This window comes from Mus musculus, chromosome 7 (genome assembly GCF_000001635.26).
Source record: "Mus musculus strain C57BL/6J chromosome 7, GRCm38.p6 C57BL/6J".
Taxonomy (NCBI): domain Eukaryota; kingdom Metazoa; phylum Chordata; class Mammalia; order Rodentia; family Muridae; genus Mus; species Mus musculus.
In genome coordinates this window covers 122,413,123-122,431,893 of record NC_000073.6, presented here as the reverse complement: position 1 = coordinate 122,431,893, position 18,771 = coordinate 122,413,123, and the positions used below count along the sequence as shown (strand labels likewise).

Genomic DNA, 18,771 nt, shown 5'->3' with positions numbered 1-18,771 from the left:
CGTAATTATATTGGGCTGGTTTGCTCTGGACCAGGGAACGTAGAGGATTCCCAGTGTACTCAGAGTAGGGAGGGAGGTAGACCCTCAGCTGCTGTATGAAAGGCTCTCCATGCACCGTGGGAAGCATTTTCAAACAAGAGCTTTGTGAATGTTTCTGCAGTTAACCCATTGGTCTTTGTCAGCTCTTTTCCATGGACCTGGAGGGCATCATCCTGAGTGAGGTAACCCAATCACAAAGGAACTCACACAATATGCACTCACTGATAAGTGGATATTAGCCCAGAAACTTAGGATACCCAAGATATAAGATACAATTTGCTAAACGCATGAAACTCAAGAAGAACGAAGACCAAAGTGTGGACATTTTGCCCTTTCTTAGAATTGGGAACAAAACACCCATGGAAGGAGTTTCAGAGACAAAGTTTGGAGCTGAGACGAAAGGATGGACCATCTAGAGACTGTCATAGCCGGGGATCCATCCCATAATCAGGTTCCAAACGCTGACACCATTGCATACACTAGCAAGATTTTGCTGAAAGGACCCAGATAGAGCTCTCTCTTGTGAGACTATGCCAGGGCCTGGCAAACACAGAAGTGGATGCTCACTGTCAGCTGGATCACAGGGCTCCCAATGGAGGAGCTAGAGAAAGTACCCAAGGAGCTAAAGGGAACTGCAATCCTATAGGTGGAACAACAATATGAACTAACCAGTACCCCCCAGAGCTCGTGTCTCTAGCTGCATATGAATCAGAAGATGGCCTAGTCGGCCATCAGTGGAAAGAGAGGCCCATTGGTCGTGCAAACTTTATATGCATCAGTACAGAGTAACGCCAGGGCCAAGAAGTGGGAGTGGGTAGGTAGAGGAGTGAGGGGGAGGGTATGGGGACTTTTGGGATAGCATTAGAAATGTAAATAAAATAAAAACCCAATAAAATTTTTAAAAAGTATCCTTATAAGCCCACGTGGTTGGTACTAATATCCCATTTTTTTATATAGAAACTTAGATACAGGGAAGTAAAATGGCATGCCTAAATTCTAATGAGAATCTAGGTGGAGTCAGGCCCCAAATTCAGATATATTTGCCTTCTGAGTATACACGCTTCGTTACCACTAAAAGGCTCAATGGACTGCCACAGGACCTATTTGTAGTTACCAAGAGCTAAATCCGCTGGGGATCTGCGGTATGGAATGAGTGGGGTGCATTCTTTTAATGAGGTCATCTATGCCTTTAGGAATACCAACAAGACCTGCAGATCTTCTAAAAACAAAAGCTCAGTGCACTAGCCTCCAGAGATCTAGTTTACAATGGCCCCCTAAGTATGGAGGATGATCAGGAGATTAATGACACGGTCAAGGCTGTCTGGAGTTGAGCGTGAGATGGCCTCTGTTTATTGGGACATTAGCAAACATAATAAACAGATTTTAAATGCTTTGTGGAACCCTGAAATGACCATAGGAACAACCCAAAAGCTAGTCAGAGAATGAAGGATGGAGAACCAAGACACCTGGACCAGCAACCTGCCCACTTCCAGGCTCATCCTCACAAGCATCTAGCCACCAGCCAATCCATCAAACAGTCACAAGCACAGAGAAGGACCCTAGGACAAAGAGCTCACTTGACTTGCCCTAGTTCCATCCTTCTTCCTTATCCTGAGACCTTGGAGACAGTGAGCATGATCCACAGTCTTGGTGCTTTGTAACCTAACACTGTCTCTGAGGAAAACTATGCAGATCTAAAGAAATGACTCTTAAGAGCTCACACCCCCTGCCCCACGAAGAATCGTTTTCCTGATGAAACTAAGAATGAGACAAAGTTCTGGTATTGTTTTTTGTCTGTCTGTCTGTCTGTCTGTCTGTTTGTTTGTTTGTTATTGTTGTTTTGCCTTATTGGTTTCTTGTTTTTAGTTTGTTTATCTGTTTTGGTTTTCATTTTGTTTTGTTTTGTTTTTCCTACTTAAGAAAGACGAGGGGAAGAACATGAAGTTGGGTAGGTAGGATCTGGGAAGAACTCAGGAGGAAAAAGAATATGATCTAAGTATATTGTATAAAAATTTTAAATAAAAAATTAATTTTAAAAATCTGTACTATTAGGAGAAAGAGAAAGCAGCCTATGGAAGAGCAGAGACATCAGTCATGAACTCTGCCATGTTTTGTGTTGTATGGAGCCAACGGTAAGTGCTGTATACATTGTCTCGTTTCATTGCTACTGAATGGACCTAGGAGCTAAGTCCATTGGCTCATAGAGTTCCCTTGATATATCACAGTCTGAATGCATCTGTAGAGAAAGTCACATAAGTATAAACCTATAATAATGCCCAGAATATATCCCCCACTCAGGTGGTGCTTGGAATATCGGAAAACAGAGGGCAGAGCCTTGTGCACTCTTTTCCCTGGCCAAAAACATGCAATTTCTGCTTCGCAGGCTTGCTGCATACTTGGTATTTCAAGGTCACAGAGGAGGGGAGGGCACCCCTCTAGACCTGCCTGAGCACCAGAAGCCGACAAAGACAGCCTGTCCAGGTGGACAAGCAGGTGTGCCCAGGTCTTTAATCACGCCTCCAACCACAGGCAGAAAAAAGGTCAATGAACCGAGTCAAGCCAGTTCAGGAGTCTGGACCAATCCATCACTCTTGCTGCCAACAGACCTTCTTGGAATAGCACCCAGAGCGTCTCTGCAGTCAGGCTGCCAAATCCTATGCATGGAGACTGTGAGGAGCACTTTCTGCTCTCCCCATGCTTATAGCAAGAAATGTCTGTGTTCTTCCATTCATACAGAGAAGGGTCACTCCTTATGCTGCCCATGAAACCTTCGCACAAAAATCTAACAGATGGTCAACAGAAAGCCTGTTCATTCTCTAGACTTGCTTGCTCTGATCTTGCTGCCCACACACATGCACTAGAGTAGTCATCATTGTCGTGGTCATCATCATCATTGTAATCACCACCACTACCACCACCACCACCACCACCACCACTGCCATCATCATCATCTATATAAAAATCTTGCACCGAACACGGTTTTAGGAGGTTTCAGGAGAGAAATTTGGGCATTTGCCACTCATAACAATGCTGTAAAGTAATGGCTACTATTTTGCCCATTTGTTTTCAGCTGAAGAATTTAAGAGATTTACAATAACTATCCCAAGACTATACAGGTTTACATCTAGGAGGGCTGGATTTATATTCTAGTTTATAGTCTATAATTTTAGCCAGTGCACAACACTGCTTTTCTAGGGTTCCTCTAAGAGGCCATCTATCCCCTCTTTAATCATGGGACAAGCATACGAACTCTGATCTCTGGGGGTAAATACATGCATTAGAGTTCTCCAGATAAACAGAGCCCAGAGGAGAGATGTAGCTTCCGATATATAGGTTAGTTATGTGAGTCAGCGCATATGATGATGGAGGCTGAGAAATCCCATGATCTGTCATCTGTAAACTGGAGAATTAAAGGGCCGGTAGCACATTTCCATCAAAGGCAAGTCTAAAGGCCAGAGAGGCAGAAGAGCCCACAGTGTCCATCCTGGACCAAATCTGAAAGCCTCAGGCCTGGGAGCATTGACATTGAGGGGCAGAAGAACCACAGTCATCCTAGTCCAAACACAGAGCAAACTAACCTTTTGCCTGCCTCTTTCTTCTGCCTGGGTCTTCAACAGACCAAACGCTGCCCACTCATACAGATGACTTGAACACTACACTCTTCTGGAAAACTTCTCAAAGAAGATCTACCTAGAAATTGTTTTAGCAGCTCTCAGGGACTCCCTAATCCAGCCAAGCTGATACTTGAAAAACCAAACCAAACAAAACAAAAAAATAAAACAAACAAACAAACAAAAACCAACCATTGTAAGCCCATCCTGTCTAAATTTGTTATCTACCTCTTTGAATTAAAATATTTATTTTAAAATAAATAACAATGAAGTGATAATTGCACCTAACTCCTATTAGATCTGAATGAACCACCAACTGATGTCTTCCCTAGGTATACTGGCTAGTTTTGTGTCAACTTGACACAGCTGGAGTTATCACAGAGAAAGGAGCTTCAGTTGAGGAAATGCCTCCATGAGATCCAGCTGTAAGGCATTTTCTCAATTAGTGATCAAGGGGGAAAGGCCCCTTGTGGGTGGTACCATCTCTGGGCTGATAGGCTTGGTTCTATAAGAGATCAGGCTGAGCAAGCCAGGGGAAGCAAGCCAGTGAAGAACATTCCTCCATGGCCTCTGCATCAGCTCCTGCTTTCTGACTTGCTTGAGTTCCAGTTCTGACTTCCTTTGGTGATGAACAGCAGTATGGAAGTGTAAGCTGAATAAACCCTTTCCTCCCCAAGTGCTTCTTGGTCATGATGTTTGTGCAGGAATAGAAACCCTGACTAAGACACTGGAGAATGAGGTAAGGGCCTTGAGACCTGATTACTCTTCTCTTGGTATTCCATACTTAAATACTGAGATGTAAAAATTAACAGCTTAAATTCTAATATGAAGTCAGTACATCTAATCTTACATGCCAAAAGACTATGAGGAGTGAGAAAACAGATACTTTTTAAATAAAGGTTCATAGATAAATAAAATGTATTCATAAGAAGATACACGTAGCCGGGTGTGGTGGCGCACGCCTTAAATCCCAACACTTGGGAGTCAGAGGCAGGCGGATTTCTGAGTTCGAGGCCAGCCTGGCCTACAGAGTGAGTTCCAGGACAGCCAGGGCTACACAGAGAAACCCTGTCTCGAAAAACAAAACAAAAAACAAAAAAGAAGAAGAAGAAGAAGAAGAAGAAGAAGAAGAAGAAGAAGAAGAAGAAGAAGAAGAAGAAGAAACACGTGGTGATTCAGTCTTCATTTTAGAGCTGGCTGCAAGGTTGTAGGTGGTGCCTGCTTGTAACTCGTCAGCTGTGAATCAAGTACTTCAGCTGATGGTGCTTCTCTGCCAGATATAGTGTCTAAACCTTCATTTCTGAAGGGTCTGGGCCATGTAATCCTATCTCGGTTGGGCTACTTAAGAGTTTTCTATAGTCCCTAGCCATAAGTCATGTTGATGCCCTAAGAAAACCCCTGTGTTTCGAGCACATTTTCCGTTTCCCCTCTAGACAGGACCCCTCTTTAATCCAGGACGTTCCATTACTCCTGTCTCGGCTCATTGGCTCAGAGGTAGAGGAAGCCCAAAGTAGGACCAGCGGCGTTGCACTGTGGAAGAGTTTCTCCTGAAGAGCTAAGGTTTCTATGCTATCAGAGGACAATGTCTTGGAGAAAGGAACCCTCATGTTTGCAGATGGGTCACTAGGAGTAACTGTGAATGGACCACACTAATTACCACCAGTGAATGACAGGCTCTTGGCCATCAGGGAAAAAGCATGCACTGATGCTAATGTTGAGAATCCTTACAGCCACTTGAGAATCTTGCCTCAATTCCAAAAATTCCAGAGTCGGAATTTCTATTCATCTAGAACCATTTTTGGCACAAAACTTCCTGTTTGAGTCTGTTTGGGCTACCAAACTTAAACAGGTGACTTTTTAAATCACAAAAATGTACTTCTCATGGTTTTATAAGCCAAGAAGTCCAAGGCCTAGGGACTGGCAGGCACGGTGTCTGGTGAAAACCCACTTCTTACATCGCTAGTGCCTTGGTGTACTTCACATGATGGAGGATGTGAGGCATCTCTCTAGGGTTCTTTTCCTAAAGGTGTGGATGCCATCATCCATGAAGTCTTCTCATTCTTGACCCGATCATATCCTTAAAAGTCTTGTCTCTAATGCTGGACGATTAGAATTTCAGCATGAATTTGGAGAGAGACAAAGCATTCAGACCATCACAGCACATGATCACAGCACATGATCACAGCACATGATCACAGCACAGCCCACTCTTCTGGACACTGTGGTTTATGGTCACTGGAGTGGCTGTGCTGATAAAAGAGGAAAGGAAAGGTGCCACCACCTTCTTGTTCTCATGGTAGAAACCTCTTCCTAAGAATGAATCAAACAGAGATACTGAGCCAAGAAGTGGAGAAGGAGATGCCAGAGAGCTCCATTGAGACATCTTGACTTATCACACAAGTGTCAGGCATTTTCACCATCTAACATCAGTGGTAGCCACCGGCAGAAGGAAGGAAGTTAGGGCTGAGAATGGCTGTTGTGTAGAAAACCAACAAATCCCCCAAACTTCAGACAAACTTACATCAAGCCCTTTGCCCTAGCCTCAGGTCAATCATCTTCTCATTGACTTAGTATCGTCTTTAAATTGACTTATCTTTATGTAACCTAGATAACTTTCCTTAGATAGGAATTGTTATATCCAGATCAGAAGATTAAAATTATTTCTAAATTTGTTTTCTCAATCCATACTAAAATGTATCATGAGTAAAAGAAAAATACTAGCCTGTTTTACCTACAAGTATCTCCTGACTGCTTGCAATAATCATCCTGTGGGTGTTGCTTGGTTTGTTTTTGAAACAGGATCCCACCATGTAGCCCAGGCTAACCTGTACCTCACAACCCCAGTTTTGTGAGTTTGGGGTTACAGTGTATTCTACTCTACCCAACAAATACTTTAGAATGACTAATAGCAAGATCACACACCCTCCCCATTCTTCTGATCTGTGGATCCTGATATTAAGACTTCCCAGCAAAGGACTAAAAAATGTATTGAAAAGATGCCCTCTTATGGGCACACTAGTGAGTGAGTTATGTTCACTGAGTTCCAGGCTCTGATGTCAAGGTAAAGTCATTAAGCACGATCAGAGTGAGGTCCTAGTTGTTTCCATTGCCCAGCCACACCCCTTCTCCACTCTCCCCTGCTCAAAGCAAACCTATCAAAGTGGCTGTGAAGCAGCAAGGGTGGCCACCACCAGGTACTCACATCAGAGGCCGGGCCCTTGTCCGCACCGGGGCAGGAGAACGTGACGAACTCATGGCAGCGCTTGTGTACAACAAAGCAGCAGACTGCAGAAGAAAGCACAGGGGAGACAAAGAAGGAAGAAGCCATTAGGTTGCCCCAGAGGAAGACATCATGCAAAATAACATGAGCTTCTACCTCATATACTCTTTTGGATGCACTGACATGATATCCTGAATGAACATGAAATATCTAAGCAGAGGTATTGGGAGACAGCTCAGTGGATAAAATACTCAGCACACAATTGTGAAGACTGGTATTTGATCCCCAGACCCCACTTGGCCCATAAGGTTGCCCCCTTTAATCCCAGTAGCCCTCAGGAGGCAGAGACAGGATCCCTAGGGTCATCTAGCTAGTTAGACCAGCTAGAACTGGCTAGCTCCAGATTCAGAGACAGAGACCTCTGCCTCAATAGAGAAAGTAAAGAGCAACTGAGAAACACAGGGTATGTCAACTTTGGGCTTACACACGCGCACACACGCACACGCATACACACACACACATACACACACAAACACACATGCATACATGCACTCACCTCTACCTGGCTCCACTGCACACATATACATGCAACATGCATACACACACACACATTTGTATACATATGGAAAATTAACTTAGCTAGTGTGCTAAGAATCATATATACCCCATGACAGCCCCTTGAAGATCACTTAGAGTATCTGTCTAGTCATTTATTGGTTTGGAAATAGGATGCTGATATATATATACACACATACACACACATACACACACACACACATATATATATATCATGTACATACATACATATACACATACACATACATATACCAGATGAAATCATTTGCTGATATTTAGGTCCATAATACATAAGGAACATGTGTGTTTAAACATTAGACTCCTACCTGGAGGGATGATTAGAACAGGAAGGGTGTGGAGGAACAGTGAGAAAGAATGGCAGAGGCGTGCTCCTCTCACCAGATCAGTGTCAACTCAGTGTAGGAGTAGAAGAATCAGGCTCCAAGCTGGGGGCGGAGCTCGGAGTGGAGAGCCTGCCTAGCATACTGAAAACTCAGGGATGAAGAGGAGGAGGGGGCAGCATGGGGAGGAGGGAGGCAGATGAAAGGGAGGGCAGAAGAAAGGGGAAAGAGGTGGAAAGGGAGAAGAGGAGAGAAAAGGAGGAGAAGGGACCAGAAGGCGGAGGAAAACAGAGGGGATTGTGGGAGAAGGAGGAGGGGACATAAAGGTGCAGAAGGACCATAAGATGGTAACACTGCTTGTCATTTGCAACCACACACACATAAACATGCATCTGAAACCTCGTGAGCTCAAGGCATCTGTGGTACAGCTTCCCTGTCTGAGGATTACACAGGAAGAGGGGCAGCCGGGGAGTATCTATACACACACATTTTGCAGTGTTACTTCTCAGATCTCCACTATCCTCCAGACTCCTGGGCTCCTGGAGGATGAATGACATTAGGGACCAACTCAGACTTTTGTGAAGCACATGTTCAACAAACAGAGCAGAAAATTCCAAACTACTCATAGAGATGCGATTGTGTGGACCCGTCATCACAATGTCTGTGAACACATGTCACAGGAAAGTCTTTAACGGGACTCTACTACAAAATCACAGGAAGGGAATGCCAGGAACTAGTTAGTTGGTGTCACCTGCAGGCAGTCACTACCCATTCCTTCAAGTCCCCGAACACCGGCAGCTGCACACAAAAAAACAAGGACTCATCTCCAACAAGTAAAACACAAGGGAAGAAAAAGACAAGGAGGAAATAAGAGGAGAAGCTTGCCTTCAAAGAAATATAAGAAATGTCTTGACTACAAGCATTGTACATATGTTACTTGAATCCTAATTTTGAGTAAACCAGCAATATTAAAAATCCACCAAGACAATCAGGAAAGTGGATCTATTCACTTGTTTTATGATTCTAGGCAATTATCCTTATTGATATTAGAGAACAGATGCCTTTGGTATGATAGCAGCATGGTGGTTATTCTAACAGCATCTTCATCTGTGAGGGCTACAACCTAAAAGCGTTGTGGATAAACTAATTCAGCTCAAAGTAATTTGGTATGTTCAGGAGGGTGATAGATTAAAGAAAGAAAGAAAGAAAGAGAGAGAGAGAGAGAGAGAGAGAGAGAGAGAGAGAGAGAGAGAGAGAGAAAGAAAGAGGGAGGGAGGGAGGAAGGAAGGAAGGAAGGAAGGAAGGAAGGAAGGAAGGAAGGAAGGAAGGAAGGAAGGAGAGAGACAAGAAAGTTAGTCAGTATGACTCATTAATGGTTCCTGATGGACTCATGAGAATTTAATGCCAATCTGTCTTCTTTTTTATATATACTTGATTGTTCCATAAAATACAACTTTAAGGCAGAGACGGAAACAGAGAGAGGCTAAGTCACAAACCCCGGGATAGGAGGAGCTACAGGCTGAATGTGCTGCAGCCTGTGGTCCCCAAGGGGACTGTGCACATTGATGAACTGCATACAAGACTAGCGTAAGTGTGTTAACAATTACGATGGGGACGACTGTCGAGATGGCTCCACGAGAACAGCACTCGATAGATGAGCCTAACAATCTCAGCTTAATCCTACAACCCCTGGAGGAAAGAACTGACTCTTGAGATTTGTCCTCTGACCTTCACACAAGTGCACGCACACACACACCACACATACGCACGTGAACACATGCATACACACTCACACACACACCACATACTCACATACACACATGCATACACACTCACCCACACACATACATACACACATGAACACACATACACATACCACCCCTCACACACTCATACATACTCTCACACAGGTTCACACATACCATATACACACAGCACACACACCACCCCTCACATGCAGACATGCATACACACACTCACACTCACATACACCACACACACTCACACACACACTCACACACACACATATACACACACTCACACACACACACACCACACACCACACACACACACACTCACACACCATACACACACACACTCACTCACACACACCACACACACATACACTCACACACACACACACACCACCCCTCACATGCAGATATGCATACACACACTCACTCACACACACACACACACACTCACACACCACACACACACACACTCACTCACACACACCACACACACACTCACATACTGTGATGATACATTTGCTAAAGAATTAAGACTGGGGGTGACACTCAAGGGCAGAACACCCTCCCAGCATGTATAAGACCCAAACACTGGAAATATTAACACTAACAAAAATGAACAATTAAAGATAAAACAAGATCAAACACTCTGTATGCAATTTTCAAAGCAGTGTAAGGAAAACTAATGCAAAGAAAGCATTTCAGGTTCACTTGGACAGACAACCAGCTGGGGACGCTCCACTTCCCAAACCATGCAGGTGAGGATGTTTCATCTGGTGCCATTTCTACTGTAAGCTCTTTAATCTCTGTAATTTTTTGCAGTCTGATGAGCATTGGACTCTTTCCCCCCATAGGTACCCAGTTGTCCCTGCAGCCTTGGTTGAATAATTATGTCCTTCTGTGTGGATTTCTAAGGCCAAGTTTATTAAGTGTTCAGTGATTATATACCCTGAGCTTTTCGTCAGGCCTTTAGCTTTGTCCCCTGGACTGTTGTGAAGTACAGCAATGGGGGCGAGGGTCAATTACAACAGCTTTAGAACACGTTAGCCTACACTGGGCCCCCTCATTACTCCTATTTTCAGTGTTCGCTTCGCTACTGCTGTGGCTGTATACTTCCAAGTGAAGTTCAGAAGCAGTTTAGTAAGGTTCTTAACATAGCAGTGGGGATTGTATTAGAGCCAGGGTAAGTCAATCCCCATTCTCCAAAAGTAAAATAAAACAAAATAATCGGGGCTTTCATTGAACCGGCCTTACATTTTCAAAATTAAAATTCAAGATAGCTGACACTTTTACAAAAACAAGTCACTCCTCCAGGAATCGACTGCTCCCTTGTTAAGAATTCTCATTTCGCATCTCCTAGAGCACCTCTCACTGTCTCCACACCATCCCTACGCAGCGCTTACAGTGGACCAGCTGAGGGATCCCTGTGTTAAAGTGCTCTCTTCCTAGTGGTTTCCAACTGGCTGCTGTGTACAGGTAGGGGAGTGATGCAACCCCACCGGGAGGGTTTGGAGCCTTTTCAAAACCCATAATCATTGATACAGGTTTTAGTTGCCTTCAGAGTCCTACCTAGAAAATTGTATTATCCCAAGTAATCATATTTCCTCTCCTCCTTTCTCATATATATGCCCCTCCCCCTTATCATATTTCTACATCTAGAACTGTCAGAACACCAGGAAATAAAGGGCCGATAGCTGTCCTTTCCAGCCAGTGTCACCCCCCCACACACACACACACGTGCGCCTTAAGGCTAGGAGGCTCTCACAGCCACCAAGGTTGCTTTTCATGACTCCCCAGAATGACTCTTAGTTTGTGTTGATAATTTCTTGGAAGTTACCCATGTGTTTACAATGCAGCATCTTATCTCACACATCTTTGTTATCTATTATTTTGTTTTTAATATATTTCTTTTTGGTACTAGTGATAGAACACAGGGCCACTTCCATACTAAATAGCTACTGTACACTGATCTCTCTCTCCCTCTCTCTCTCCCTTCCTCCCTTCTTCCCTGCCTCCCTCCCTCCTTCTCCTTCCCCCCATCTCTCTCTCTCTCTCTCTCTGTGTGTGTGTGTGTGTGTGTGTGTGTGTGTGTGTGTGTGTGTGTGTGTGTGTTGTACATATGCATGCACAGGCTTGTGGAGACCAGATGTCAATGTTGAGTATCTTCCTCAGTAGCTCTCCACTTTAGTTAGTTAGTTAGTTAGTTAGTTAGTTAACTAGCTAGCATTGATTCTGCCAGGTTAAGGGTTACCACCCTCCAGGAATCCACCTGCCTCTGCACTCCAGGTGCTGGGGTTACCGATAGGAGCTACCAATCCTGGCTTTTACATGTCTGTTGCTGATCTGAATTCAAGTCTTCCTGTTTATTCCACAGTTTACCAACAGAACCACTTCCCCCACCCCTTTTTATTTTGGGACAGATTTTTACTATGCTGCCTGCTCGGGCCTTGAACATGTGAATCCGGAGTGTTCCAGTATGTTATCTGGCATCCCTGTGCTTCTGTTTCCTTTCTAAACGTTGGCAATTAGGAAGCAGTTCCCATATCACCATGGTGTTGTTCACCCTTAGAGCCGTGCTATCTAAACCTCCAACAACCAACCAATACCAGCTCCTATCACACCCGGCTCCGGAACTGCTTCAATGGACAAGCCAGTTAATTCATTCCCATTTATCTTCATTAAAAATTGAAAGATCTTTTCAGGCTCAAAACTATTCTTTTTAAGTACAGTTTTGGCTGGACTTATGTTTTATACTTAATGTCATTAGTAAGTTTTTAAGTGGTCCATCATTACGGTATGAATTTCTTCTTGGATCCAGAGTGAATTAGGAAAGTTTCTCTCTCCCATTTTCAAATAACAATTTTATTCTAGAACCCTTTCTCGAAACTTCCAAAGCTTGAGTCAGGACCATCTCATCCTCATCCTTCTGACAGGGCACCAGGAGTAACAAGCACAGCCTCTCCGAGTTTCCTAGTGGCTGCTGCAGCTCCTGCTATCAACACTGATATTCATGGATAGTAAGTAAATTCCTGGTGCATGAAGGAACAAAGGAATAAGCCACAGAAAGAGAAGAAAGGACAACCTCATCGTGTGTGGTAGAGGTGGCTCCTGAGCAGTTCTTCCGGGTCCCACCATGGGTAGGGGCTCTTTGGACAGCCTTCCAATTAGCACAAAAATAAATGATCCCGCCCTATAAGGAGGAACCAGTAGGCCAAGTGACCTGAGTGGCCTGTCCCTCTCCCCAGCTGCTGGGGACAGACTTTGGAAGCTGAAGACCTGCAGTGCAGGTAACGACTCCCTTAAGAGGTTTGTTTCTCCCAAGTTGTGCAAATCAAATTCCCCATGAACTAAAACACACTTTTAAAGAGGACTAGGGCTGTCTATTTTAAGAAACAAACTAAATCTCTCTGTGATACAAATAAACACCCCCTCATTTCTGTTTGGCAAATTCAGGGGCAGACCAGCTTTCTTTAAAAAGGAGGCATTTTTTTTCAGAGCTGCGGAATGTGCCAGGTCCCACGTCCACACAGGTAGCTGGAGGAAGCCAAGAATCCCTACATGTTCCTCTCTGTGCTTAATTACTCCTCAATGTCCTGGGAGGGAAAGCCTGCAGTCTGGAACCTTCCCAACCCAGTCTAGAGAGCTGTGTAGAATACTCAGTGGGGTTCCAAACACATGCCTCTGAGTTAGGTTGACTGACAAGAACACACAGGGAAAGGAGAGAGAAAGGTCCCCAGCTCCATCCATCTCCACACTTTCCTTGTACATGAAAGGCCATAAAGGCTCACACGCTGCCTCCACAGCAAGATGCCTATGTCCCAACCAGAGGAACTCTGATTGTCATCTTGCGGGGGGGAAATGGCCTCTGCAGATGTGATTAAGCTGAGGACTCTGCAGAGGGGAGAGACACTGACTTATGGGAGCGGGCTCAGTGGAACCACCAGACTCCTTCTAAGATTCCTTTTTAAGAAGGGTCAGTTGGAGAATGCTCTCTGATGGTGGAAGCAGAGGTTGGCGTGGTGTTCTTGCAGGAAGGAACGTGACCAAGGAATGTGGGTGGCCCAAGGCAGTTGGAAAAGGCAATGAACAGAGTGTCCCCTCCGGTCCCCCATAAGGAGAGCAGCCAGCTGACACCTTGACTTTAGTCCTAACAAAGCCATTTTTAGACTTTGGTCTGGAGAGCTGTAACTTTGTATCATTTTAGGCACCTGTGTGTCTTTGGATGTGTTACAATGGCTTGAGGAAACTAATACACTAACTAAGAATTAGAAGCATATGATTGATGCTATAAACACCAGACAGCTGAAGCAGAGACACTTCCAAGGGGCCTCTGTGGGGTAACTGTCCCAGGAAAGTGCCAAATCTGCAATTCTACTTCTCTCTCAACACCCACTTCTAAGCACCGTTATACTTTGGATTCCAGGACAGTACAGAGGGATCCAGTTTTATTCTTCATTTTGATCTTGACCCCCCACTTCCATCCAGTTCTCACTGGGTCAGTGGTATAAAGCTAGCATTCTTGCATGTCCATTCATGCTTCATAATTCCTATCAATGTGAGATAGAAATCCTAACATTAGTTGTGGCTAGCTATGGTGGGAGGACAAGAGACCCTGAGTACTTTCCTAGGTTCTCACCTCTCTCAGGATGTCCCAAGACTGCCAGCCCTCAAAAAGGAAGTCTACCATTGGCAGAGGATATTGATTACATCTCAGGAAGCAGGTGGATCTCAGCTTAAACCTCCAATTGGATACAAACATGTATTTTGTACTTCTCTGAACCGCAATCCCCTTTTCCAAGATGGAAATAATAATAATACTGGCTCTTATGACACTATTAATGATACTCAGCTATGCTTGCACACAGGAGCCTAGGATAACTGTCTCCTGAGAGACTTCTTCCAGCAGAGGATGGAAATAGATGCAGAGACCCACAGCTAAACATTAGGTGGAGCTTGGGGAGTCTTTTGGAAGATTGGCGGGGGGGGGGGCGGGGGGGGATAGAACTGAGTGAGCCAGAGGGGTCAAGGACACTACAAGGAGACCTACAGAGTGAACTAACCTGGGCCGAGGGGGCTCACAGAGCCTGAACCACCAACCAAAGAACACACAGGCCCCATACACATTTGTAGCAGATGTACAACTTGTTCCTCATGTGGGTCCCCTAACAATTGGAGTGGGGGCTGTCTCTGACTCTGTTGCCTGCCATCGGATCCCTTCCCCTTCCTGGACTGCTTGGTTGGGCCTCAGCAGGAGAGGATGTGTCTAGTCCTGCTGGGACTAGATGGGCCAGGGTGGTGTGGTACCCAAGAGGAGGAAAGGGGGTGGGGTAATGGGGGGATTTATAAAGGTGTGACTGGAAGGGGCTGCAATTAGGATGTAAAGTGAATAAAAATAAATTATTGAAAATAATAATACCTGCTCTTATAATACCATTAGAAAGCTCAAATGAGAACACATGTTCCACGGGCAGGGTGGGAAAGAGCACCTGGCTTACACTGTCAGCACACGGGTTCTGCTTGACTGGATGATCTTGGTTTTGTCTGAGAAGGATGGTCCTTTCCTTCTAGGTCAGAGATGAACTCTAGAGCCCAAGATAAAGTAGGATTCCTCCCTCCCCAGCTGAAATACAACAGCCTGGTCCACCTTCTCCCGCTACCTGGCCTCGTGGCATTAAGAAAGACTCAGGAGTCATATGTGATAACTAGAATCCCAGTGCCTGGAAGGCTGAAGCAGGAGGATTTCTAACTTGAGGTGAGCCTGGGATACATAGCAAGATGTCTGTCTGTCTCGTCTGTCTGGGGGAGGGGGAAGGAAAGAGGGTAAAAGAGAGGGAAGGAGAGAGGGAGGAAGAGGGAGGGGAAGAGAGAGAGAAAGAGAGAGAGAGAGAGAGAGAGAGAGAGAGAGAGAGAGAGAGAGAGACAGGTTTTCGAACCTGTGCCCAATGACAGCCCGGAGAAGGATCTCCATTCTATCCCCAGGGAGGCTGACAACCACAGGCCCTTTGCCCAAGGTCATTCAGCTAGTGGTTGGTGATACTCTATTGGAAACTCGGCCTGCCCTCCTCGGGAGCCCACACCCCCCACTGGTGCAGGCACACGTGTGTCTATCATTCATCGCTCTGTTCCAGGAGAGCTCCTTCCCCGCTCCACTCACCCCCGCCATTCAGTCACTTGCTGAAGCCCACTGATTCTTCCTGCACAACATCCTTTGCAGCAGCTCCTCCTGCGCGTTCCCCCCTGGCTCCCCCTTAGCTGCCCTCAGTAACTCAGAGAGGGCGGCTCGGTAATAAAGCCTCGGCTGGGCTCCCCAGAGCCTCATCAGCCTGTCTTGATATCTCATCTCTGTGAGCCAAAGTTTCCATAACCGTAGAAGAGATAGGACTGCGATGCCACATAATTGTCAAGAAATCTAAATGAGATGTCATGTGTGAATGTGAAGCAGCAGGGGACAGAATAAAATATTCTCTTAAGAGAGATTCATTTACTTTCTTCCAGAATTGGGGGTGGGGTGGGGTGGAGGTGGGCGTGTTCAGAACACAAGCTCTGTAGCCAAATGGTCTGGACCAGGTACCATGACTTATCAGCTCTGTGACCTTGCAGATGCTTATTACGGTTGCTCTGTACCAACAATCTGGCGTGTAAACTTCGGGTGATAAGTCTACCTTTTATAACAGAGCTGTGATGAGGATTCGCTGAGTTCATCCTGACTCAGTGTATGGACACAGTCACTTCCTAATAAAGGTCAAGTGTTGTCGATTGCACTCCCACACACTTCCTCCCACTCCTCGCAGCCTACACACTTGTAGAAAACTCACTCTCTGGGTGACCCAGCCATGGTATCACTTTCCTGCTCTGACCATCCACTCGCTGCCTGTGGTCTAAAGTTATGTCATCCACCATGGTGGCAGCTAACTCCAAAGGGGTGGGGTGGGGCGGGGCGGGGCAGGGGACTATAAAAATCTAAGACAGTTAAATAAAACTTAAAATCTGTTCATCATTCTTGCTAACTACATTTCTAGTGCTTAACAACTCTTGTGGCTAGGAGTTCTTGTATTGGGCTAATATAGATGTAAGGTGTAGTTGTTACTGTATACGTCTCCGTGGATAGAAACAGCCTAGGGGATAAAGTACACGTCTTAAGCTGGGCTCCCATCCGTAGTGTAATTACTGTGCAGCTTAGCTCTTTTCTCCTCTTGCCCTGCTGCCTTCCCTTCCTGTCAGGCCAGTGACAGACACATGTTATTACAGATTGCATAGGTCCTCTATTATGCATGTTTGTTCCATCAACGTATCTGCACCAACAGCCTACCACACGCAGTCCACAGATGAAAAAGTGGGCAGAGGAACCTGCCCTTTAAGCAGCAGACTATAGGCCAGACTGGAATAGAACCAGCACATTATCTAAAAACAATTCACTCGACATTCCGGTGGGGCAGGTGATGGTTTGCTCATCTTACTACCTTGATGCAGGAGTTGCAAGCTCAGATGTTTGCAAAGGCCAGGCCTGCTGGCTAAGTGAAGTCAGCCTGGGACTCAGCCAGACTGGGCTGAACTGAAGAATACAGGTCTTTCCAAAGGACACTTGGCTGCACACAAGGGTGGCTCTGGGTTCATGAACGCGGATGCCAGAGAGGACGTTTGCTAAGCGTCATGGAAGCAAATGCATTAGGATTAATGTGTTTGCATGCCACCAGCTTACAGACTCTGCCTTTGCTGCTTATTCTAGTTCAAGCATTTCCACCTCAGGCAATATGTTGCTGAAGCAAACAGCGCCCAAGCAGGGGACAGGAAGAAGGCCATGTGGCTGTGACGAGGAGTAATTGGATCGTACAATCCTTAATTTTAAAAAAGCATGAATGAATGGATGGATGGATGATGAATGATTCAACAAGTTGGCTCATTTGGTTACCTTCACACCCAGAAACCCAGCATCACAGCTGAGTCAAGAGGTTGCAGCTGAGGCTGTGGGCGCTTGGTGCTGTGTGTGAGTTTGTAAGGGCAGGAAGTGCCCTCACCTTATACGCCACGGAAGTTCAGAGGTCTTTCAGAGCCCTGTTTGGCAACTTCTCCATATGCAGCGAGTATTTTGTTGAAAAGAGTGCGCTCCGCTTGCGGCTTAAAAACTTGAACACTGCCAATTCAAAAACCACTGTTTTGTGTCATTTCCGGAAGAAACTCTTCTTTGCAGCTCCTTATACAATCCTTGGATAAACCCTAGATCTTGCAAAAACATCCTCTGCATATGGGAGTCCATATGTAGGTCTATATGTGTACAATCAACCCTCCATATGCAAGGGTTCTATATCTGACGATTCCATCAGCCAACTATCAAAAATATTTGGGAGGAAAAGTCTGCATCTGTCCTGAACTTGTACAAACTTGCCTCCTGACGTTACTCCCTAAATGATGCACCATAAAAACTATCTGCATAGGATTTCCATTGCACTGGGCGTTAAAAGCAATCTTGAGATATCTACACAATTCAGGAGGGTGAGGGTCGATTTCAAGCCAACACTAAGCCATCTGCAAATGAATCTTAACTACTGGAATATTTGGGGAATCCAAGGGCATTCCTGAAACCAATCCTCAGCTATTCCCAGGATATCTGTGTGTTGTCTAAGAAACATTCCTATTTCCTTTTTTCTTTTTTTTATCTATATCCTTGATGTTTTACCTGTAGGATATCATTGCCTGGTTTTCAGCATGGCTTCACACTCTAACCCCCCCCCCCTCCAGGGAGCTGTTTATAAAAGTGTTCAGTCCCTAAGATTCTGGTTTAGTGGAATTGGTGAGAGGTGAGGGCAGGCGTTGGTGCATTGAGAAAGCTCCCTAAGCAATTCGGAAGCACTTGGAGAGTTGAGCATCACGCCTCAGCACATGCCTCCACCACCTGCTTGTTCCCAAGTGAGCACATCCAAGAGCCTGTTCCTCTTCGCTACGGAGACAACAGCCCCATTCTGTTTCCACAGCTGCACCTTACCCCATCATATGGGTAGGCTACCCAATCACATAAGGCATTCCTAAAATGTCAAGGATTCCTTCCTTGGTAAGGAAGGAAGAAGAGACAGAAAATTGCTTATCGGAACCATGCCCTAAGGAGGGAAGACAGAAGAAGGGGCAATCACCCTCCAGTTGAGAGCAATTGCAAAGTGCTCCTTTACAGAGTGACTTGGCCCACAGGAGGTAAGGAATGGGCCTCAGTAAAGGCCCCAGAATAAATAAATACAGGGAAA

General features: G+C 45.3%; 1 protein-coding gene across 3 annotated transcripts in view; it reads right to left on the bottom strand.

The window, feature by feature from the left end:
- The window catches only part of Prkcb (protein kinase C, beta), a 345,299-nt gene that overhangs the window by 202,509 nt on the left and 124,019 nt on the right, over positions 1-18,771 (bottom strand). For 2 of the 3 annotated variants that reach the window (NM_008855.2, NM_001316672.1), the window contains exon 3: positions 6,853-6,935. In NM_008855.2, coding sequence (NP_032881.1) covers positions 6,853-6,935 — 83 coding nt within the window. Of the gene's footprint in view, positions 1-6,852; positions 6,936-7,772; positions 8,931-18,771 lie in introns of all 3 variants that reach the window. The other variant, XM_030242217.1, reaches the window with a different exon arrangement.